The following is a 25,261-nucleotide window of genomic DNA, read 5'->3' as shown; positions in this document are numbered from 1 at the left end:
AAGTGAGGTTTGTGCTTTGCTGTGGAGCAGCTCTGGCCTGTGAGCCGTACCTGGTACCCCTGGTACCCCCTGGCTGTACCTGGTACCCCTGGCTCTATCTCGGATCACATCCTGCCCCTATCCCTCATGCTGGCCATGGCACTGGCTCTGTGACTGGTGGCACTGGGAGCAGAGCCCACAGAGCCTGTGGCCTTCACACCAGCTGCTGCTGAACTCTTTTCCATAGAATGTTTTTCCAAAATCCAGCAAACTGTGTCATCTGGGAGAGCAGAAATCAATTGAGGTGCCTGTGCAGGGTCACGGAAGGTGTCCCAGACAGACAGCATGGAAAGCTTTGATCTCTTTGGAGAAAGAAACTGCCATGGAGCAGAGGGCTGCTGGAAGCTGGCTGCACGAGAAAAATGTCTTTGTTTCTTCTGGCTACTGGCACTAAAGAGACACTTTGCTTCTCAGATAAACTCAACCCTTTGACCAAACTTGACCAAAGCTGTGGCTGGAGATTCAGTCTCAGCCTGATTCTGAGAAAAAAAAAAAAAACATGCCTGGAACTCCATTTCTACCACTACAGAGAAATGAATATGAACCCACAAGAAAGTGGAGATGACATGAAAAAAATGCAGGTCACGGTAGCAGCTAGTTCTTAAGTGAGACAGACATAAATTTCTTTAATGTGGATATAAAAGGGGATGTATTTTGTTTCTGTTATTACTTGATTGTGGGAGGCTAAAGGGAAATTTTCTCACAACCTCAAGAAAGAAATGTTCAAAACCAGTTTTTAAAATGTGAAAATAAAACAAAAAAATAAAAAGGAAATTTTGATAGATCTGTGTAATTTTTTATTTTTTTAATCAGCTCTGATGGTTCTAATTGATGTCCAAGGAGAAAGCTTGGTGATTTAGAGATGAAGAGGAAAAGAATTGCACCCTTGGTAAGCCCTGCCTATGGGACAGCAACCCCAGGACATGCTGAAAATGTTTAAATAAGGAATGTGCCATGAACCAACATTTATCTCCTACTTACCCTTACAGCTATTTCCTTACCCTCAAATTTTCAGGAATGAAAAGCTGTAAGGATCAGTAATTATGCTGAGACTTTTCCTTTATGTACCACTGCTCGCTCAAGAATTTCAGCCCATTACACAAATAGCAGTGACGTGCTTGTCGGGGCCCTTTGAAGCACAAAGTGCCATTGCTGCCAGCCTGGCTTCCTCAGAGGGAGATGAAGGGATGGAGGAGGGATGTCAGACCCAGGACATCCCTCTGGCTGTCCTGAGCAGCCAAGACCCCTGCCAAGGATCTCAGAGCCCCTGGCACAGAGCCCAAGATGCCTGTGGATTTGATTGCGACCCATGGAGCAAATTACCAACCTTAGATGAAGTTCTGCAAGCCACGACAAATTAAGTAGAATGACAGTGAATTTATCACAAGCTGAAAAAGTATATTTTGGGGTTTTTAGAATGGGGATTCAGGGGGGCAAGATGGAGGGATCTGGGCATGTCCAGCCTTTCTCCTTCTTCTTCTTCTTGGCCTCCATCCTCTGCTGTGATGTTGGCACTTACAGATTGGTTTAAAGTAGAAGCTCACTGTCTAACATAGGTGATAGGTATTGGAAAGTAATTGTAAACATTATATATGTAGTTTTTAGTATAAAGACATAACAACTCCCCAGGGGCAGGCAGGGTGCCTTGGACTGTCTTGCTGAGCAGACCTCAGCAGGACAGGAGAAAGAATTTTATAGATAAGATACAATAAACAACCTTGAGACCGAGAAATGAAGAGTTCTGACTCAATCTTCAAGCGCTGGGCTGGGAAAAGAGACTCTGACCAGCTAGAGACCCCGACAGAGGGAGATGAAGGGATGGAGAAGGGAGATGAAGGGATGGAGGAGGGAGATGAAGGGATGGAGGCTGCAATGCTGGGATGCCCTCCCCTTCCTCACCCTCCCAAGTCGCTCATGCCCCTCCTGCTTTGCCCACACGGGGTTTTCTGGCCTCACTCCCTACCTGAGCTCTTTTGGGATGATGGAGCATTTCCAGAGGCTTGGGTGCACCTGGCAAACAGGGAATGGGCACCCAGCACCCAGTGCTCAAGGGCCAAGCAAGGCACTGATCCTACCCCTGCATTGCTGGGAGCTCTCTGTGACGCCAGAGGGTTCACAGAGAGCCAGCAGGGCTGGAGTCAGGTTACACTGACTCCCAAGGACCAGGCAGCGGCTTCCCATATGGGAAAATACATGCCCGTGTAAATAAAGAGGGAAATAATTATAAGTGAGTAATTATCTGAGCAGAAGTAAAAGTGGGAAGCTGAAAGACTGAAAGAAAAGAGAAGCGCATGAGCTTTTTTGTAGATGCAGAGGCTTGCATTTCACATCTAAAGAAATAGAGGAAGAAATTTAAATGCATATTTGAAAAAAAAAATTGAGTGGGAAATGTGAAAAGAACCACTTTTATGAGGAAGCCTCTGAAGGGACAAAGCTATAAATGCACAATTCCAAATATCAACCATTTCTTCTTCAACAGTAAAAAAACTCAGAAAATTAATTCTGTACAGAGTTAAAGCAAACTTTTGGAAAAGCACCTGGGAACAGTGCTGGGAATTGCCCACCCTACGATTTTTGCTCCTACCACAGAGCAGTATGAGTGAAACATTATTTATTCCAAGAAACATTGCACTCCTTTCTTCTCAGCACTATCTTGCTTATAGTCAGGTGTATTTACAGAAACCTGCTCCAAGACCTGAGATGCACCAGCCTCCCAGCACTGTCCACTCAGTGGTCAGTGGAAGGATAAAGAGTCATGTCCAGGGAAATACCCTTTCCCATAGAATCATGGAATGCTATGTGTTGGAAGGCACCTTTAAACATAATCTGCTTCAACTCCTCTCCCACAGAAAGGGACATTTTCATCTAGATCATGTTGCCAGAGACCTGTCCAGCCTAACCTTGAGTGTTTCCAGGAATGGGGCCTCTATCACCCTCCCTGGGCAACCTGTGCTAGTGTTTCACCACCTTCATTGTAAAAAATTTCTTCTCTTTATCAAGTCTGAATCTACACTTTTATAATTTAAAACCTTTACTCCTTGCTCTGTTGTCCCTACTAAAAACTCAGTCTCCATCATTCTTATAGCCCCTTTCAGGTACTGGAAGGCCACTATAAGGTGTCCCAGGAGCCCTCTCTTATCCAGTTGAACTGCCCCATTACTCTCAGCCTTTTTGCTCATGGAAGAGGTGTTCCAGCCCTCTAATCATCTTCAGATTAAGCAGAAAATGGCTTATCAGGGAGGCAGGATTTCACTCAGAGACCTCCAGACTGAAAACCCAGTCTTTAACTTTCTCTGAAATACAAGATGAAAACCAAACCTAAATATGCATTCTTTGCTCAACTACCACAAGGTACCTTCTGTACCTTGCTGACATGACTCTGGTTGAAAGAAAATTCAGTGGGCAATTTGTCACCAAATTAAAGTCACCACTATCAAATTAATTCTGGATGCAAATGAGCCAAGTAAATTTGATTGTACTTGTAGAAATGTATTTTGGACAATGATAAAGAACCTGGCCCAGTTGCTGCTCACTTAGCTCTGATGTAGGCAGCACTTGCATGGATTGCAGTTGGGGATGGGGTAATGGGACTGGTGGTGAAGGGGCTGCTGCTTGGAGACTAAATGACATTCCTCAGCCTGGGATAACTCAGAATCCCCAGAGTCAGGGCAACCAGGTACCTGCTGCCATTTCTTCCAGTTAGGAGATAACTGTAGGGAAAAGATTTAGGCAATGTGATTGGATTAAAAAAAAAAAGGAAATAAAGTTCCTTTGTGATTCCTCTATGATTTTGTGGCTCTTAGAGCATGCTGGGTGGTGGGACTGGAAGTGTGGAAGCACCCAGAGACTTTATTAGCTTGACAAACTAGAAAGACTGATGTGTTTTGGCACTCCATCACCATTACTGGCCTTTGGTGAGGCAGTGTCTTTGGGCAATGCTATTTCCAGGAAGGATTTCTCTGGCCTTATGCATACCCTGCCTGTTGGGCACATGAGCGCTGTGCTATTCAACCCTCCTTCCCCTTGTTTGTATTCCTCATTCCCACACAATCCATGGGCAATGTTGGTATAGTGTCACTCCCCTCCCCCAAACTTTCCCTGTTTCAATTGGTGTCACCACAAAGGAATAGATTATTGCTGACACTGATCCCAATTTAATCCTTCCAATAATCTGATTTTCCCAAGCCTATTTATATCCTTGAAATGACAGTAGGGTTTAAAGTGATACAAATACCTGAGCCTAAGTGCTGGTACTATCCACAGCAGTCTGGTCCAGTTTTGACCCTTCAGAATAAAATGTAACCCCAAATATTATTTGATTAATCCCTTCCCAAGTGTTTATAGTGCTAAACTGGTCTTTGGTTCCTCTTTTTGACTAGCTTTTTCACATTAGGTTTATTCTCCTATACACTACTATCAAGCTGGAGTCCCAAAATAAGTTTTAAAACTCATATAAATGTAGAATTTCCTTTTCTTTTGTGAATTTTAGTAACTTTCTGGTGTCTGAAAATGATCTAGAAGCAAAGCTTTCATAGCACTGCAAGAAGTATAAACCTGTTCTAATTTGTTATTTCATGCAGCAACCTGAGAACTTTTTTTTATTTTCCTGGGATTTGAGGTGATCAGCCAATGTTTTCTCCCATCCCCAATCTCCTTAGGAAGCTTATTAATGCTTTACATTGAAAATAAAGACACACCAATCTGAAAACAAAGCCATCCTTAGCGCTGGATAATGTAAATGTGCTTGCTGGACTATTTCCACTATTAGTAACCAATTCATTTTAATATTGCTCCTGCTTTTGCTAGATCTGCACAACCTCAGTTCACACGTAGCCAAGGAGTAGTTCAACCAGCAGTCAGCAGGTTTTTGCCCTTTTTTTTCCCCCCACTCTTATAATTCAGTGCAGTGACTTGTTTATATAACCAAATCTTTTTGTTTCTCCTAAAGGGACTTGGCTATTTCACTGGAGTGACAACATCCGTGGTAGGTGATGGTCTATTTTTTCCAGAGCAGAGGCCTCAGTTTTCAGCAGGATTTACATTCCAGTAATAAATATTTAAAGGAATTATAATGGAACTGAAGCAAAGAATGTCCCTCTGAAGTGCACACACACACACAGGTACACACACACACACTGAGACATGCTCACTCACAGTGAATTAGTCTGGGGTCACTCTGGTGCAGATGGTGCAACCCCTGAGATATTTTGCTTTTTCTGTTAGGAAACTTGGCCACGTTGGACTTTTATTACCCTATAAAAACCTTATAAAATATTATTCTTTACTGTCAATGTAGCAAATCACTCAAACATCTACATCAAAGGCATTTTCTGCAAGAAAATATCTTTCTGCCATTAAAAAAGTGTAAGAAAGAGTACAATCTATGCTGATTTCTTGGTTTCCTTTCTCAGGTATGAGCTTTAGGATTTTCAATCATCTCTATTTTATTCTATAACAGACTAAAATAAATTACACCATAATGGCAGTTTTGGAACATACCAGGGCTGCACAACCACCATTTGGCTTCAAATGTGTAGATTATTATAAAGCAAATGAGACACTGATGTACTTTTCCATTTACAAAGCTTAGACTTTCCCCTATGGGCATAACACTAGGTGTCTTAATTAATCATGGTGAAGCTCATATATGTGACATAAACAAAAGAGATGCTTTTCAACAACAATAAAAAAAGAGAAGAAAAAAAATTCCAACTCTTTTGAGAAAGAATGAACTGATTCCAAAAAGGAGAATAATGAAGACCAAAAGGCAAAAGAAGGAAGAATGTGATGTAGATGTTGGAGTTACCTGCAAATGTCTCCCTTTGCCAGCCAGAAAGTATTTATTTTGTATAGTTTGCTGTATCTTTGTCCCTTCATGTGCACTGAATGATGCCCTACCAGCAGCACTACATCTGTATTAAACTGCCTGATTATAATGCTCACTGAGCACTGCCCACACATCAGACATCAGAGCCTGCTTGTCCTTCCTCAAACCAGTGCATGGGCAATATTGGTAAAATGACAAATGGATCACCCACTTTGTCCACATTTACCATATATATATATATATATATATATATATATACACACACACACATATATACATATATATACATATATATCATTACATATATATATCATATATATATACACATATATATATATATATATCATACATATATATATCATTATCTATGGAAAAAGTAAGCATTGAGTCTTAACTGTAAGTGCACAGAAGGGCAGCATTGCCAGGAGGAGGCCTGCTACCTGCATGTCCTCTGGTGGGTGCTTATCAAGGGACCACCATGATTATCTCTGACTTTAAAAGGCTGAAACACATAGGATGTGTGGGAGCTGCAGAAGGATCTGTGTATCACAATCTGACCAAAAAAGCAAATTAAAGGAGTGAAGAAATGGGTGTTGAGGGTAAGGGGAATTGGTGGTGGAGAGGGGCTCTAAGGGGAATTAGAGGGTTACATGGGTTTTTTTCCCCATCTATTCCTACCCCCAGGGCTGAGCAGGAAAACAGCACTTCTCCATTTCCACCCTATCTCTGTTTTTTCACCTTTGGAATCTGGTTATTCTTAGCTCACTAGGTTTAATTTGCTGACCTGACATGAGCATATCCATCTTTCATGTTGTTCCTGGCTTAGACTCAGCAGGAACACAGGAGTGGAAAACAACCCTTCTGACAGCTGGAGACAAGGACACTGAACCCGTGCAGGAGAAAGGGAAGGTGGGCACGGGTGTGTAGGAGGTCTCTGTCTACTCAGGGTAGGCCACAGTAGGCCACACTCTGTGTTCTACTGTGGACATGTGAGAGGCCACACTCTGTGTTCTACTGTGGACATGTGAGAGGCCACACTCTGTGGATACTGTGGACATGTGAGAGGCCACACTCTGTGGATACTGTGGACATGTGAGAAGCCACACTCTGTGTTCTACTGTGGACATGTGAGAAGCCACACTCTGTGGATACTGTGGACATGTGAGAGGCCACACTCTGTGTTCTACTGTGGACATGTGAGAAGCCACACTCTGTGGATACTGTGGACATGTGAGAGGCCACACTCTGTGGATACTGTGCACATGTGAGAGGCCACACTCTGTGGCCTGCTGTGGACATGTGAGAGGCCGCACTCTGTGGATACTGTGGACATGTGAGAGGCCACACTCTGTGTTCTACTGTGGACATGTGAGAAGCCACACTCTGTGGATACTGTGGACATGTGAGAGGCCACACTCTGTGGATACTGTGAACATGTGAGAGGCCACACTCTGTGTTCTACTGTGGACATGTGAGAGGCCACACTCTGTGGATACTGTGCACATGTGAGAGGCCACACTCTGTGGCCTGCTGTGGACATGTGAGCATGGACATGCAGACACCAGTGGAGAAGTAGAGATGGATGCTTTTATACTCATCAGCCCTCACTGGTGTATTCAGCTCTCTGCAGGCTTCACTGCAGGGAGCTTTCCTTCATCGGGAGAGACCTTGGGGATGGATCCACTGGCCAGGAGAGGGAACGAGAAGCCTCCTGCAGGAAAGGGGAGCCTGGCTAGCTCCAGGGAGAGGGGCAGGATGGATGGAGGCAGGGAGGCTCCCACTGCTGCTGCTCGCCCTTCCCGTGCCAGCCCTGCTCCATCTGCTGGCAGGAACAATGCGGAGCAGAGCCTCCCCCAGACACAGGAGGGAAGAGCATCCCTTATCTTTGGAACCCATGAGTTTCCCTCTACTTTAGCCTCCAATATGTCAAAGTTACAAATTAAGTACTGTGCATGCCGTGTATTTACCACCTGGTCTGCTGGCTGGGAAGTTGATTCCCCTGCTCACCTGTGGTCAGCCAAACCCAATGGAAACGCCCTGCAAGGCTGCACATTGGGATTCTGATGGGAATGGAGGGGAGGTGGCAGCACCAGCTGCTGCCTCAGCCAAGTGCCCAGGAAACCTCCTGGGAGGTTGAACACCTTTCACAGGATGCAGCTGTGAAAGGTGTTCAAGGGAAATGGGAGTCCTTTGGCTCTTTGCTTTGCTGCTCATCACTTTGCTAGGGCATTATTTTGGGCTCCATTTTCCCCTTGCCTACTAGGTGTTTAAGAGAACAGGCTGAGGAAAGCTCCGAATTTTTCAAAATGGAAAGCTTTTGCCATATATGAGGCTGCATGACATTGTGGATTTGATTCACCCTTCATGGAGATGCAGGGTGTTCCCAGCTCCCCTGTGAAAGGGTTTTTCAGCTCTGGCAGCGTGGGCATTAAAATGCTTTTTCAATTGTCTTGTCTTCTGCTTTTGGGAAATCATCTGCTTTGACTGTGTTCACAGGGGTCTCAGGTTGAGAGAAGAGACGAGGATCTGACTCATGTTTCAGAAGGCTTGATTTATTATTTTATGATATATATTACATTAAAACGATACTAAAAGAATAGAAGAACAGATTTCCTCAGAAGGCTAGCTAAGCTAAGAATAGAAAAAGAAGGAATGATAACAAAGGTTTGTGTCTTGGACTCTTTGTCCAAGCCAGCTGGGCTATGATTGGCCATTAATTAGAAACAACAACATGGGCCAATCACAGATCCACGTGTTGCATTCCACAGCAGCAGATAATAATTGTTTACATTTTGTTCTTGAGGCTTCTCAGCTTCTCAGGAGGAAAAATCCTAAGGAAAGGATTTTTCATAAAAGATGTCTGCGACAATCTGCACCTGGAATTTGCATCTCTTTTCTGCAGGTGAGAAGAACTGTGTTCATCCTGCTGTGGTCCTTACATCTGGCAGGTCTTTCAGCTCTGGGTTACAGCAATCAGGTAAATGGGGTGGGCTGAGCTTCCCCATAGCAGCCAGCTCCTCAGGGAGGGAAGGAGGGCAGCCAGCATCAGACCAATATTAACAGAAAGTTCAGTCTCCAGTGGATTTCCCTATTCCAGTGAAACAATAGGAGGGTCTTGTGCTGTATTATCCATGCTTCCTCTTTATTCTGATATTATCTGTGAGTTCTTGCAAATAATAGATGACTGAGAGCATTGTTGTTTTGGGAAGTAGGAAAATGAAAGCATTAGATGGACCTTAGCAGTTTCAATAGACTTATTCATGTTGTTTGTAGTTATGCAAGTCAGAAATGAGCAAAATACCTGTTGGAATAAGTAATAACCCTGTGCATTCAGAAAAGCAGTTCTCTTACACCTCATTTTTAATAAGAGAGACTGTCTCAGTCAAAAATGTGCTAGAGAGTTCAAAACAAAAAAGGAAAGCAAACATAACTCCACTGTTAATGCCACAAGATTTTGGGAAGCAATCTATTCCAGCCCTTCCATGTATCTGCTTTAATACAGGCATTCTGATATAAATTGCATGATAGTGATTAATAAATCTTCTATCAATTGAACTTGAAGTCAAAAGAACATGCTTTTTTTCTTTTTCTTTTTTAAACCTGCATTAAAAAAGATCATTCAGAACTCTTGGAATGAAAAGTGCTAGGTCAAAACTCACATTTTTCTAGCAAGTCTATGAAAATTTACTATAAAAAGTCACATACTGTAGAATCTCAATCATCCTGGAAGGCTTATCCGGGTTATGGCTCGAGTGTGCTATTCATGTGCTGCCAATTTCCTCTGGAAGTACAAGATGAGCTGTGGTGCCTTGCAAAGCAGCTGAACAGTTCCCTGGGACAGATGGAACCCAGAAGCCATCCAATGGATTGATTTGGGGCAGAAATCCTGCAGCTTCCCTTCAGTTCCATGCAGAGCTTGTCAGAGCTGGAAATCAGGGAGCAGTGTGGGTCCTGTGCAGCTCTGGCAGGGCTCAGTCTCTGCCTCTGCATCCTGTGCTCCTCAGCTGGGAAGCCTTCATTTAGAAATTTTGCCCTGCACAGAGATGGCCCTGGTACCTGTCTGTACACTAAAACCTCCTGCATCGCTCATTTTTTATTATTTCCTGTTACTTAGGACCTTTCCTTCTCTTCTTCACCTCAAGTAAAAGTGACCTGTTGATATATCCATGGGTTTAATACCTACTGGTCTTGGTAGAAATTCTCTGGCTCATTGTACATTAACACTGTTGATAGTTTTTTATGCATATGCAATTAATAAAAATTGGGAAAAACTGTAAAGCTTTAGCTATATGCAGGACAGATTATGAATTTTTTTCTCTCTGTGAAGTAAAACTTGCTACCCACAAGGACTAATTACTAAGAGCAGATTTTACTCTGAAAAGGGAACTTTCTCTCAGTTGCACAGCCTTGTGTTAGAAAAACAAACATTCAGAGTTAGGCAAACAGGGCCATGCTCCCAAAGGGGTTTTTTGTGAGTCTCATGGCATTTAGTGATCCTATTGATCTCCCAAATTCAGGGCAGCAGCGACTGTGTGAGAAACTTCATGTCTAATTTTCAAAAGAAATGCCTAGCTTTTGGGAACAAATGCCTAAATGAATGCTTGAAAAAAAAAAAAAAAAAAAAAAAAACAAACCAGAAAAAAACAGAACACACAGTTTAGGCTCACCTTGCATGAGTCCATCAATGTGGGCAAAGGTAGCTTGTGAAAGCCTGAATGGGGCAAACTAATTCAGAATAAAGTGGTGTTAGTGTGAAATTCATGTCCAGCACAGGGAAGGGGAGTTACGCAAGAGAAGCTACTTTGCAGCAACTCCCAATGTGGATAAGCCCTTAATAACTTTTAAAATCTCAGCATTACTAAGCCATGCTTATAATTTCTAGAGGCCTCGAGTTTCTGGAACAACTGGAGTATGAGATTCAATTGCATTCACTTCAGTGGAGGATACAGTTAAGTATCAGCATGTTTGCAGGCTGGAGGCCAGTCATTAACTAATTAGTGTATGGGAACATTTGAGTTTTTCCCATCTGATTTTGCAAAGCTATTTGGCAATACTTGCTTATGAGCTTTTATTTTTCACTTTTTCCCTTCTGCTTTCACAGCAAACCAAAGAATCCCCACCAGAAGCAGAAAGACAATTGGAAGTACAGTAAGTTCCCATTTTCCCCCTTGCTGGAGATATAAATTTTGCTGAGTTTAGCACCTTTTTTTTTCATTTGTCATGCAGACATACACGCATAGACTTTTAAAAAAAGAAACATATTAAGGGTCTCAGAGTGTTAGCTTCCTTTGCGGCCACGCAAATCCTCCTTTCCCAGGGGAAGCGTGTGAGCCAGGGAGGCTGGGGGTGGTGGTGGAACTACAGCCCCCAGAGGGCGTGGCGGAGAGCAGCCCATGGAGCCCAGGCAGGGAGGCGCGGGGGCTGCTGGGAGTTGTAGTCCGGCGGCCCTACCTGGCAGCCGTCCCAGCACCTGTGTGTTGTGAGGAGGCGGCGATGGCTCCGCGCCCCGCTGCTGCCCTCAGGCTGCTGCCGGGCAGCTGCGGCTGGCATCCCAACCAGGAACCGCTGCAGGAGGCACGGGACACCTCCGAAGGTAAGGATCTCCTGGGATTTTCGGTGCGAATCCTTCTCATCCCGTGGTTTTGGCTGGGGAGTTTTGCCGGGCCGTGCCTGTGGCGCATCCTTGGGCAAAGGCATCGGAGTTGGGCTTGGCTGGCGGCAGAGTCAGCGTGTGGGGCCGGGCAGAGGTGCCATTCTTGCCCTCAGCCATGGCTGGATGTGTTGGCTCCTTCAGGGAAAGGTTAGCGGGATAAATTATCATTCAGTCCTGGAAAAAGTGAGGGTAGGTAGGAATCCCACTCCCCCAGAGAGGCTGCAAATCTTTCTCTAGTGAGTAAGGGTCTTAGAGCATCCAGCTTTTTGCTAAATTTAAGCTTGCTTTTTAAGTGTTTTTTTTTTCCTTTTAAGTTGAGTTTCGAGATCTTAGTAGAGAGAAATTGACCAGTACGAGTTTTGCGTGTGTGGCTGCAATAGACTCTGCCTGTGTAAATTTCCTTTTTCCAGTGTATCTGCTGTTGGCTCAACTCAGTTGAGGCAACTCAAAGTTTCAGGCTGTTAATACCACTACAGTGAAAATCCTTGGAAATGCTTCCATTTTACCCCTGCTGCTTAATAAAACAGAGCAGTGGTCAGATAGCAGAGGAAGGGGAAATGGTTTGTGTGCTTTCTGGGTACGGTAAAACACTTCTGAGCGTTTTGGCAGTGACCATCTTTGGCAAGCAGGCACCTGGGAAACCATCCCAGCCTTGCTGTTGGTCCTTTTTCTTACACCTGAGTGTAAACTTGTGGTAAATACCCGGCAAAAGGACACACTGCAGACTTCCCAGGGCTAAGTGTACATGAGATAGTAATGCCCTGTGTGTAGAGACATGGTTCAATGACACAATTATACCCCTGTGGTCCTTTCCTGCGAATAATTTGCTTATTATTCTGAAGACCGTAGATTTTTTGTATGCATCTCTCATGGCTCTCAGCTGTTGCTGCTGGGGTGAAGCAGCAGGCTGAAAATTGTGGGAGCAGAGTGGGAGATTTTAGCTAAGGCTAGTGGTACAAGACCCTATTTAAACAAAAAAAGGTGAAAGTGAAGACAGGAGACCCTCCTGGTAAAGGTGCACCCAAGAGAAGACGTGAAAGGCAGTTCTCAGTTCTGCTGGGAATTGTGTTGCCCTTTTAATGGCAATAAAGTGGCTTTGCTGTTGGTTTCTGCAGAATTTGCCAAATGCTGAACTGAACAGGTCTGGACAAGGAGGCAATTCCCTCCCTGTTGAGAGGCTTGGCAGCTCTGGGTGAGTGAGAGGTATAGATTTGGGTGTGTGGGGTTTGCACACCGTGGCATCAGGGCTGCTGTCATGCAGAAAGCTGAAGAGCTGGTGTCCTTCATGATCAAACATGCAGAAAGGTTAAATGCAGTGCCCTCAGGTCTGAAATGGGGATGATGGAGCTAGTGTTAGAGGTGTTGGTAGGAAGTTCTAAACCTTCTACCAATTAATCCATTACCTTAAAAATTCTAGCATTCTTAATGCTAGAAATTCTTAAAAATTCTATTCTCTAATGGAGAGGTCTCATGGGCTGCTTTACAGGTGAAGTTTTTCGTGTCCCTCATAGGCTACCACCAATTAGTGGCACTGCTGATTGTTGCAGACATCTTTTATGAAAAATCCTTTCCTTAGGATTTTTCCTCCTGAGAAGCTGAGAGGCCTCAGGAACAAAATGTAAACAATGATTATCTGCTGCTGTAGAATGCAACAGGTGCATCTGTGATTGGTCCATGTTGGATGTTTCTAATTAATGGCCAATCACAGTCAGCTGGCTTGGATAGAAAGCCTGAGTCACAAACCTTTGTTATCATTCCTTCTTATTGCTTTTTATTCTTTCTGAAGAAATCCTTTCTTCTATTCTTTTAGTATAATTTTAATGTAATATATATAATAAAATAATAAATCAGCCTTCTGAAACATAAAGTCAAATCCTCATCTCTTCCCTCAACCTGAGACCCCTGTGAACACGGTCACACATGGAATTCCCTGCTCTGCCTTTCCCCACCTGGCAGCCAGGCTGCAATGTTTAAATCAGGCATGGATTTCCCTGTTTTCCCAACATCAGCACTCCTCCCCAATGGCAGTTGTGTTGGTTTAGTTTTCCTTTGCTCATACACATCAGAAATCACAGAGCATGATATGGCCAGTGGGATTGTATTGACCCACCTCTGCTGGTGCTATTAATATCTGAAGAAATCCCCAAATGCCTCAGTGGTAGCGCAGTTGCCTGCCCATCTTTTTCTTGCCAAACAGAGCAGGGGTTTTGACAGTAACAAATTCAGTAATTACAAGCAAATTTTGCTTCTTGGTAGTGTTCAGAAGATAGGGACCAGAATATATACAGAAAAGAATATATATAGAATATCTGTTTTTGAATGGATAGCAAGCTGATTTGCAATGTCATTTAAACAGCATGCTAACAGCCAAGTCTTTTTTAAAAACAAAGAAGGCTGAGAGAGTTTGAGGGGGCTCATGTCTTTTTCTTGCTGACCAGAGAAACAGAACACACCCTGTCTAAAACAAGTGCATTCGAAATTCAGGGCTGGTGCACAGAGCACTAAATTTCAATTGCTGGGTTTATGCCATCATTGCAGTCGCAGTAACTGTGTAAAACACAAGATGAAGGGTTGCTCTCTCCACTCTGAGCTCTTTCCATCCTCCACCTTCACAGCAAAGGTTACCCTGAGCAGTGTGTGCGTCTGTCTGTTGTAAGTGTAGAAATACCTATTATTCATAACTTGCCAATGTGTATGCTGGGAAAGAAAAGCTGAATTTATGGCTATATTTCCTCTCTGCCGGGGTTTTTAGAGTTGTGTGTTTCAGCATTTCCATTATAAACCCCTGTTTTCTGAGCTTTATAACAGTCTTGAAGAGTGGAGTGGTCTTGAACCATAATAGAAAGCGTGTAATGTTGCATTTGTAGTACAGCTGTAACTGCACATTTAGGAGTGTAATCTTCTCAGTGTACCCTCAGTGCTCCAATAAGGTTCACTGGAGTTACATACTGAGAGAAAAAACACTATTTTATGTTTAGAGTTGGTGCTCTCCATCCACAGAGCTGAGTGCATCACAGGTGGGCAGAGAGAATCTATCTGCACCAGACTTCCAAAAATTCTTTGCTACACCCTTAAAATACTCATGCATCTGTGGGAGCCCCTCTGAATTACAGCTCACCACAACCTCCCTGTGTCATGGGGAATTTCTAGTTCGGCTGAGCTGCCACACACAGACCTGAGGAGAAAGTTCCCCATACCCTGAGAAGGAAATATATTTCTTTTTCATACTAGCCCAGCTACAACATGATGCTGGGCTTATCTGCCATGTGGTGGAAGGCATCAGAAGGTAGGAAGGAGGCTGAACACTGCAAACTTTAGGCTCAGATCCCAACTACAGCACACTTTGAGTGATGAAGTTAAAAGGAGTGTCAGCAGGATTGAAGTCTCATTGAGACCAAGTTTTTCTTGCTGTTTCAACTCATAACATCAGGTCATTTAGTCTTCCACTTAACCTTTCTTCCCTTGGCTAACAGGTCAGCTTATTGGGTTCATGCCCTTTTGTAAGTGTTGCTAGCCTCAAGCATTCCAAAATCACAGATTTACTCTCAGATCCATGAGACTGCAGGAAAAACATGCAATTTTTAAATTGAGCAATTAAAATAGTTTAATTAGTATTTTAGCCCTGATCCTTTGAGTTTCACAGCTTCTGAGCACTTTTTTCCTTGCTTGGAGCTTGACAGTCCTTGCCCCCAGTCAAACCTGTATTTATGACAATTGCACAAATGAAAAACCAGCACTGTAACAAAAAACTCAGCTAAACGAAGAGTTCAGAAGAGCTTGAGGTTTGGAAGTGCTGGTTTTGTGATTGCATAATTATTTTTTTTTTCACTTTTTCTTTTTTTTCCTCTCCCCTCACTGGTTATGCACATCTGTGTTACAACATATCTGCTGAGAATGAAGCTGAAGGGATTTCTGATTTGGTGAATTAGTGTACAAGTGATCAGAAGGAAAGTCTGCAGTAAGAAAACCCAATGAATGGGAAAGCACAAAGGGCTGAACCAGAGTAGAGCTGCCCATATGTTACACGTGCTTCTAGGCCACGTACAAAGGGCCACGTACAACATTTGCAATGTTCCTTATCTGTACTCCCTTTCAGAGGGGTCAGAAGCCTTTGGGAATATTTGGCACGATCTACCAAGCATTATTCATCATGTGATGCATACATTTAGGCAGCAGATACACTCTGTATAGGGGCAGGAGTGAAAATAAGGCATTTCAAGGTACTTTATATTGTCCCTGTGTTTGCCCCACGGTGTGAAGGTTCAAAGTGTCTTCCTGCCCCAGCTTTGTGTGTTCCAGCACCCCACACATTTTGTGCTCTTACTGCCATCTCAGAATATTCATCATGGTTGTTCACAGTGCAGTTATTGTCACTTGGAAGTGCTTGTCATGGGGAACAATTTCAAAGGCAAGAGAGGCAACAGGGCAAAAGCTTCCCCTGCCGCATCTGCAGGAGTCAGAGCAGCATCACCAAACCCTGTGCCTGGTGATCTCCAGGAGAATGTCCTGTGGAGGGACCTTTCTGCATCTTAAGAGGTGGTTCTGTAGATGCCATTAAAGAATTGCTGGTCCTCAGTGATTCTTTTTGCTGCCAGTTTGTGTTTCTTTGCAGTCAGGTTACATTTCTACATGTGGATGCAAACCAAGAGTTTCTGGGCTTTTCAAGGTGTGGGAACCATTGCTGTGGCAATAGTATTGGTCTGACTTGCTTCATTGCCACTTTTCTTCTCCTTTTTGCCAGTTTGCTGCCTCTTCTGTGCAGAGACTAGTGGCAGCTGTGAGATGTAGCACCTGCTCTGGTTTTGGCATGTTTGTATCACCTAATACATAGAACATTCATTTGCTCCCTCTTTTTGCTGTTTTATTCACCTCAGAGGGACAATTGCATCCAAACCCTCTGGTTTTAGACAGAGATAAGGCATAAAGGGACAGCTGGTACTGCCCACAGTTCCCAGATGGGAAGAATTCCAATATTCTTGTCAGGCTGAAGGCCACAGCCCATGGGCACATTCTCCATTCACATCTGTGGAGTTTCTTCTGGGAGCATGAGATATTAAAAAAAAAAAACAGTGGTAGTCCTCAGGTGAAGAATAGCGCTTTATACCTTGTCTGAGGTTCAAGGTTTTTGAGACTTTTGCTGCATTTCCCATTTGTCATTTTGGATTTTGACAGGGTACTGATAAATGCATTGTGCTAGTCTAGAAGTTTGTTTACTTAAGTTATAGAACAAGGTACTTCTGATAAGTTTTTCACAGTTCTTTTGACCTGCAATCCAGCACTAAAACATAATTTGGAGAATTCAAGCCTGGAATTTGTCATCTAGAGTGGTTTTTCAATTAGATAGAGAAGGTTAGGTGTTTTTCATGGTGTTTAAAAACCAAGCTTCAGAAAAAAAAATTAAAACTTAACAGCTCTTACCATAATGTTTTTGCAAACATTTATATGTCTCTCTGCAACTACAAGACTAGTCTAGACAGGGTTTTTTGGCTTTTGCTGTGAATGTGGAGCTATTGATCTGTGAACATAAATCCATATTTATCTCCAGTCAAGTTTATAGGACAATGAAATTACAGGATTGCTTGAATCAATCAATGTTTCTAAAGCAAGCTATAGAAACATAAACAAATTACCAATTATTTAATAAAGTCAATTTGCTTAGAAATGCCTGGTGATGGGCAGCAGATGTTACACTGATTTCTGCTTTCTCTGGAATTTCACAGGGGCTGCAAGATCTTAATGCCACTATTAGCAAAGGTAACTTTATTTTAGAAACTCATTCCAAACTCTCACAGCAAGAGGAAGAAACTGTCATTCCTTTTGACCACAAAATCTGTGCTATTTCTAAGAGGAGTTCTTTGAAGTAACTAGGATATCTCACAGCTTGTTGCTTTAGAGGGGACTTAGTACAGTGGCACTACATTTAGTTAGCATAATGAGTTTTCTGGACTCTAAGATACTGACTGTGTTTGAAGTACCATAACTTTTAGGCAGCTAAGATTAAATTTGTTAGTGAAGTACAAGTTTGCATATTTTAGCTTTCCTAGAATTTTAAACTGCATGCCTGTTTCCTGAGAAGCATTTAGGTTACTATAACCAGGTTCTGACTTGGCAAAGCAATTTAAGTGTAAAAGTGTGTCTTTCTGCTGCTCAGTCGGAAGTGTCATGAAAGTGGCTCCTCAGTGGGGTTTTACAGTCACTGTGTTTGCCCTTTGAGATCCACTTTACTGGAGTGACTTTATTCAAGGTGACTCAAGAATCTCCCACGAGCTCATGGAATCCTTTTGGTGCCCCTGTCTGTCTTGAATGTAGAGCAGGATGTTTATTAGGAGGCTCTGATGCCTTGGTGGTCTGTCTCTTGGGTAGTTTGTCATAGTTTGTCATGCAGGAGTACAGAATCATCTGATTAAACTGCTTAATCAATCCTTGAACAGGGATGGCAATAATTAAGTCACAGATGGCCATTGTAAATCCCTCTATTCCAATACATTATTATTGCCAGTACTTTGGATATTAAGGTTGTTTTGAATTAAAAAAAAAAAAAAAAAAAAAAAGCTTTGGGAAATATGCCTCTGGATTTTTTTTTTGTTGGTCTACCTTCAAGACATTGAGAATTCATTTTGACTCTGGAACGGTTTTTGCTTTAAGATAAATTATCATCATATATACTTACACATTTTGTTACATGGGCTTTGTTAAAGCTTATACATAAACTAGTCCCTGATTAATCTCTTTTTTAAGCTGTTCTGTGGTATTTTGTCTGCAGTATTTTGTGGCTAAGCTGTCTGTAGCAGAATTTTGTTGATCTGAAGACTGTGCTATAAATTTCTATAGACACAAACTGCTATAAAATTAAAATGTAACATCTTCCTGGACTCCCTTCATCTATCATAAAGCTGGTGTGGCTCAGCCTTAATTAGATTATTATAGACCTAAAATATATGAGGTAGAATAGCAGAAGAGGAATTGAATTTGGTCATTAGTAGGAGTATGTGGTTTGTCTAGCTGGTGTAGTCAGTAGCTCCTGAAAGATGAGGCGACACTTTCCATTTGATATGCTTTGAAGACAGGTCAAAATCCTTAACATGATTTAGGGAAGGTCTATAATCCCGCTTTTTAATAAACTCTGTACTTCATGTTGGAACAACACTTGTGCATGTCGAGCATTGCTGAGGCCACAGCCACAGTTGCATTGCTCTAGAAGTTGAAATGCGTTGTTTTGGAAGAGCATTTACAGAAAATATTACTGAACTCAGAGCTCTAAGGCACGGAGGCTTCCTGTAAAACCTGGATTGTGTGGGTGCCAGGTTTTTGTTCTTTTTCAGCTGAGGAGCAATTCAGCCTCTCAGACTCTGAACGCTGCTGTGCGTCGCCCTGTTTAATAGCTGCTGCTGCTGCGGGCGTGTGTGCAGGCTGCAGCCCGGGCTGCTCGGCACCAAAATCCTTCTGTGTTTGCTGGGGAGCTCCCAGGCACTGAGTGGTGCGGAATGGAGGCTGAGATGGGTCCCTCCGGTGCAGCTTTTATCCACACCTGTCTGTGATGAAGCAGGTGGTGACCTGTGGAATGTAATCGCCACGGAAGGGAGGAGCGTGGATGGCACCGTGTCAGGGAGCTGCCAGCCTCGGTGGGTGCAGTCCGGAGGGAAGCCTCGCGGATGCAAAGGCAGGCGCGGCTGCTGACTCACAGCAGTCTGGCAGGAAAAGGCTCTCTGCTGCTTGTCTCCGGCTTCCTCCAGCCTGCGGGCAGGGGGAACTTGGTGTCTGTGTCTCTAGTTCCTTGATACTGTCACCGTGCTGCCCACCGTGACTCCACGAAGGGACTTGGAGGTTGGTGCAAAATATCTGTGCTATTAAGTCTTAATTAGGATGACATTTCTCACGTAAAAAAACTTGTAAAGAGATTTCTCTGGATTGATGAATAGCTTGTTTTCATAGCTCTCTGCATCCCTGACTCCTTTACCCCCCACAAGTATCATGTGGATTTATGTGACTCTTCACAGAGCTGAGGTCCCTAACTCCAAGACAATAACTCAAGTCTGTGATGAGAAATGCTCCAGGTGGGTTTTAGAGTCAATGCTTGCCACACTTCTTCATGGTCAGAGGTGCCAAGTTAAAATCCTTCAGCAAGGAACAGGTGATGAGGCTTAAAAAGTGAAACAAAACGAACCCTACCATCAACAGCAGAAAAGGATGAAAAGAAAAGCAAAAAAAAAAAAAAAAAAAAAAAAAAAAAAAAAAAAAAAAAAGAGGTTAATTATGTGTTCTTTCCCAAACTGGATTCTGATGTGGGACCCTATTTTCTTTCTGATGTGAGATTCCATTTCAAACTGGTTTCTGATGTGAGACACTATTTTCTTTCATAGGCATATGTTTAAGAACTATTCATACCTCCTGTCTCTCAGTGTGACTGGGAAAAGACTCCAGTGCTCCTTAAAAAACAAGTGAGGTCTCTACTTGACCTGTGTGTGCTGATAGGAGTCGTGCAGTTGATTTTAATAAGAGAACATCTGTCCTCTATATGCAGAAAAATGTCTTTTATTAAAAAGCTAAACAAAGTAAAATTCGAATATTATTTCTTGCCTTCTTCCCTTGTGGTAGAAGAAAAGATAAATCTTTTGGAAAAGAAAGAAGAAAAGAAAAGAAGTCTTTTCTAAAAGACTTTGATGCATATCAGTGTTTGATTTTTTTTTCTTTTTCTGAAAGTCCCACAGGATTGGTTGTTATTGGGATTAGCTTGTGTCCACTGATTAATTCCTTGTGTCACTGGTGTTAAATCTTGTTGGAGTTCTTCTTGCAGAACTTTCCAGCAGCAGCAAACCAGCAGAGCTGTTATTGACCTAGAATAGCAGTGGAGTTAATACCTGCAGCAAGGTTTTCTGTGAGCTTCCTCCCTATTCTGTGGAGCTGATGAGCTGGTTAACACCTTCAACTTATTCTGTAAGGAACTCGGGCTGAAAGGGAATTAATGCAGTTGTGAAGCATGAAGAACCAAAATAGCAGTGATTCACTTAGAGTAGAGCTAAATCTTCTTAAAATTAAACTCCATTGTGTTAAAGACTTTACTTTTTTGATACCTATATTATTAACTTCTCTGATAAAAGTAGGAAGTGTAATAAAGTGATATTGGAGAAGCCATATCTTGCATATTAAATCTAAGCTGTTGTCTTGAGGTAGTCAGAGAAGAAACCACTCTTCATCAGGTGTGTTAGGAGAATCAGATTTTACAGAATTTCTGGTTCTCAAGGTTACCATATGATTCACAAACCACATTTTTGTATAGCATTTATTTCCTTATCTTTCAAATAGTTTTTTTAGAATCGGTGGAAACTCCATCCTAAGCACATATATGAGAATTTATAGTTTCTTAAGTAACAAACAATACTGGACAGTTCTGGAATTTTGTCATGGGCTGAGGTGTTTACGTGCAAGCTGCTGCTTCTGATGTTGTTGTCCTGAAGATTTTTTTGCTCATGGAATTTGGTTACTGTAGTGTATAACAGGTTGGTGGGCTTCTCCTGTAGAAGTGCTTCAAGGTGTGTTCTTGGGTTTACCTTTCTAATTTTGGACTGGATCAGATGCTTAAAACAGGCTTGAGGTTTGCAGGCAGGAAAATATGGAAGAAAGCTGAATAATTCATATACAGAGAACAAACCATTTCCAGAACTGCAGCCAAAACTTGGTGGCTGTGTGCAGGTTGTTCATGGCACAGCCATGTGCCACAGTGCAGAGATAGTAGATTTGACCATGTTGGTGTTAAACCTGATACTAGAAATACAGCTATTTGTAGGGGTAGCCAAAGTGTCTCTGCAGAGACTGGTTAGGGAAGCCCCCAAGGGGGACAGTGCACTGAGCCAGGGAAATTTACTGTAGCCCTCATGGAGCTGAGATGATACAGCCAAACAAGTGCTGTCTGTGAGGACTCATCTGTGTGACAGATGCTGACTTATGGATCTGGTACTACCCCAAAAAATTGGGGATTTCTGCTCATTTGGTCTTTCTTTATATGCATTCTAGAAGTCACATTAGACCAGCTTTCCTCTAATTCCTCCCTTTAGTTGTGGTAATTTAAAGTTTACTTTGTTCTGTTCTTACAAGGTATAACCAGCATTGAAATTAGGTGCTAATGAAATTTCATATTGCAAAAATGCTCTATTTTAATTACTTTAGAGAACTCCACTGTTTGTGTGTCAGGACACCCCTGAAGTGCCTTTATATTTTCCTTCCATGATCTGTAACATGGTCAGGCTGTCTTCCCCATTTATTTTCCCCACACATTTCCCAGATTCCCAAGCTTTAGGTTGAAAAACCCATTCAGCAACGCTGATGTCTCAAGCAGTGGGTATGTAAATATTTACTAGCATGACAGTCAACAACAGTGGGAGGGGGGAAATTGCTACATTCTGCCACTCAGGGAACCTTCGAGGTCTGTCTCAGAGTGTGCAGTCGGTGAGAAGAGGGAAGGTTTGCCGTTTGTGATGACATGTTTTTGCTCTCTCAGTTCCTGTTTTGTTGCAGATGTCATTCCTTTAGCTGTGGAAGGCTTTATCAGCCCTTGTGGAGGCTTTCCCCTGCACACAGCACCCAAGGCTGCAGCTGTAGTGGAGGAAAATGGAGCCTGCAGATCTTCTGGCACTTGCCTGCCCAGGAATGAACAGTACCACAGCCACCCTGGCACTGCTGGCAGTCCTGCTGGTCCTGCTGTATTGGTAAGTGAGAGCAGTGAGATGGTGAGATCAGACACAAACCCTGCTGAAACCCAGCACCTGTAGAGTCTTATCCATGAGGGGAAACTGGAAGGTAATTTCCTAGGAGGGAAGTGGAGGGGGAGTTGGTTTGGAAGCAGAGAGTGCAATAAATACTCACAAAACTCACTATGCTTTTAGAGAATTCTCTCCTTGCAATATTGTCTTGTAAGTGCTTTACCAACTGCTAACAAAAATGATCTTCTAAGTTAAGAGCTTATTTGTTGGTTTCTTAATTTCTTTGGGCAGCAGGAACATTGGTCCACATCAAAAAGAAACCAAATACTTGTTGGACCTCTTCTCTCTACTGTGCTGCACACACTTGTTTTTTGGCTTAAGTGTACAAACACTCAAACTGCTGCTTGAATTTCCTCTCTTGTTCTTTCCACGCTGACTAGTAGACACAAATCAGAATAACAGCAGCTGTAATGGTTAGCACAGTAGGCAATGCAGTGACCTGTGCTGAAATGAAAAAAAAAAAAAAAAACAAACCTCCCCCCTGTTTTGACAATTTCTTTCAGAAATTATATTAGCTGAACTGGGAGTGTTTTTCTGACTTTTCCCTCGCATTTATCTTTAAATCCTGCCTTCCAGTAAAATAATGGGGTTTTTCTCAATTGTATGAGTGTTCAAGAAAAGGTTTCAGGGACTGTTGCTGAAAAAAAAAATCCACCAAAAATCCAAAGCTAATCAGGAAGAGAATAATGATGGCACTACGAGTTTAGCACAATTGTTGTAGCCATGTAAATGACAGATCTCTTTGCATACATTTTGTCATTCTTTCACCCTGTTGAGCTTTGTTCAACTTCCTTCTGTGTTCAGGGAGGGTCTAGAGAGACTAAAAAGAGTCATGTCTATATCTGACATGTGTTGCTGTGTCAAATAGGTGGGTGAGCCTGCTTTCTTAACGAGATCTGCCCAAATAATTGCAAACATCCAAGTCCTACCTCCTCTGAATTTTACTGGGAAAAAGAACAGTGGCTCTAGATCATTAAGACCATGCTGTTTAGCTGCAGACCTGTGACATCTCTGGGAGCTCAAGAGGGAGAGAGGGAGGACAGAGGCACATCCACAGTTCAGAAAAGCAGCAGATCAGCTGGTGAGGTCTGGCCACCTGTGAATCATTTGAAATAGCCTGATACTTCCCCATAGCTCATGTCCGGATGTGCCGAGATCTCCAAAGACCCAGAACTGCTCCTTGTAAATCTCAGGCACTGTCTGGTGTGTGTTTGTCCAGGGCCCCATTTTCTGGTTCAGTTTAGGAAAGGCTGTTCCTCCCCTTGAAGTTAAGACATGGTGGTTTAGTGCACATTTGGTCTTGCCATTAACAAAGCTAGCTCTAATTGCAGGGTTAAACCAGACTCATGGCTGTGCTCAGTTACTGCTGAATTGAGGGCCTACCATAAAAGTTTCAAAAAGCTCAACTTAGCAGTGAGGTGGGAAATTGTCTAACAGTAGAGACACCCCATTCAGTGTGTCTGCTTTCCTGCCTGAAGGTGAGTTCTGTGAAAGCATCAAGAAGAAGTTTTATATGGGAAAAGTGTTTTATGCTTGTAAATGGTTACAACTAACCAATCTTGTTGATCTGCAGATTCAAGTTTATTTTTCAGTAGCTTATTAAATACAGGTGTCTATAGATCACTCTTCCAATGGGAAGCTGGTGATTATTAAGCTTGCAATGAAATAAGCTATGGGCTTTTGGTAGGTTTGCCTTTCAAAGGACTGAGCTGTTCACATCTGTTTATCTCAGTAAAGTGCAGTGCCTGAGCCTGTAAGGTTAAAGTCTTGAAGCACATCTGCAAGTGTGGTAGTTGTTAAACTTGTCAACTTTCTAATTTGAGTCTATTTTGTTGAAATTTTTTATACTACCTGCATGTTTAAACAATCAGTAAACTCAATGCATGCTCACATCTTCCTTTATTCATGAAACCTTGGGTTCAAGGAATTATTTAAACATTAAGTGTGTGAAATGGTTGCTAATAGAAATGCAGGTCTCTAATTCTAGAAAATGTTTTTATTGCAATCATGTTGCATACCTGATTATCTGGCTCTTCTAGGAGTTAAGAAAACATGCGTGTTGTGTGTGGCAGGAGTAATAATAAAGTAATAACTCTTAAGGTTCCTTTGAGGTTTTCTTTATAAGCCTTATCCTAATTTTTTAATAACTACTGAATTATTTTTTTTTAGCTTTTTCTTCCAAGATTGTGTCTCTTCAGAAGGGCAATCCAGGGGAAAGGGAGGAATGAATATTTGCTGTTGTAAATTTTGTTGTGGTAGTAGGGTATGATTGATTGGGGTCATGTTGTGTCAACTGTTGTGTGAGTACAAAGAACGGGCAGTTTGTCCACCTTGTTGGCTGTAAAAGGCTTAGCAAGGCTCAACAGAAGGCAATTGCAGGTAGAGGAGAGAGTAAAAAGATCTAATGCACACTAGAATAGGAATGTGGTCATGGCAACACTCATCTTATTGAGCTCTTTCCTTTAGCACGGTTTTCGTGGATGGGGGTACTCAGTGCTTTAAACCACAGCCTTGAGCTGCTGTCCATCAGCTCAGCCTCAGTCCCTGTGAGTGTGGGCATTGTAAGGCCAGCTGGGATTTGTCACAGCTCAGCTGGCAGGTGGTATCTTGCTAAACTGTGATAAGACCAATCTCTTCACATTTCTGGGTCTGGTGAGGTCATATGAAAGAGGGAGAGAAGAAAGGGTTGATTGGGAAGGGGAGCAGAGGTTGCAGCTGCATAAAAATTAACTTATAGGGAAGATACAAGTCTTTCTTTAGAAGTCTTAGAAACAAGTTCTCTAAAGAAAGACTTGAGTCTTCCCTATACAATTCTTAGAAACTTGGACGATTTGATAATTTTTAGGCTGTTGTTTATGGTACAATGAACATAATAACTCTTTATAGCAAATCATGTAATAGCACATCTCTGATTTCTCATGTGTTGTCCTCAGTATAATATGAAGGTGATGCTTGTAGTGTAATGTGTCAATTTTAAATCAGGGG

The 25,261-nt window shown here is 42.5% G+C and overlaps 1 protein-coding gene across 3 annotated transcripts in view; it reads left to right on the top strand.

Annotated features, from left to right (window-relative positions):
* Nucleotides 1-11,330: 11,330 nt before the first annotated feature.
* The window catches only part of TBXAS1 (thromboxane A synthase 1), a 238,185-nt gene continuing 224,254 nt past the window's right edge, over nucleotides 11,331-25,261 (top strand). The window contains exons 1-2 of one of the 3 annotated variants that reach the window (XM_063154015.1): nucleotides 11,331-11,459; nucleotides 22,015-22,222. In XM_063154015.1, the coding sequence (XP_063010085.1) occupies nucleotides 22,125-22,222 (98 nt within the window). In that variant the 5' untranslated portion in view covers nucleotides 11,331-11,459; nucleotides 22,015-22,124. Of the gene's footprint in view, nucleotides 11,460-19,259; nucleotides 19,344-22,014; nucleotides 22,223-25,261 lie in introns of those variants that run through there. The other 2 variants (XM_063154016.1, XM_063154017.1) reach the window with 2 other exon arrangements.

The sequence above is a fragment of the Melospiza melodia genome, chromosome 4 (assembly GCF_035770615.1).
Source record: "Melospiza melodia melodia isolate bMelMel2 chromosome 4, bMelMel2.pri, whole genome shotgun sequence".
NCBI lineage: Eukaryota > Metazoa > Chordata > Aves > Passeriformes > Passerellidae > Melospiza > Melospiza melodia.
This window is presented reverse-complemented; position numbering and strand designations above follow the sequence as displayed.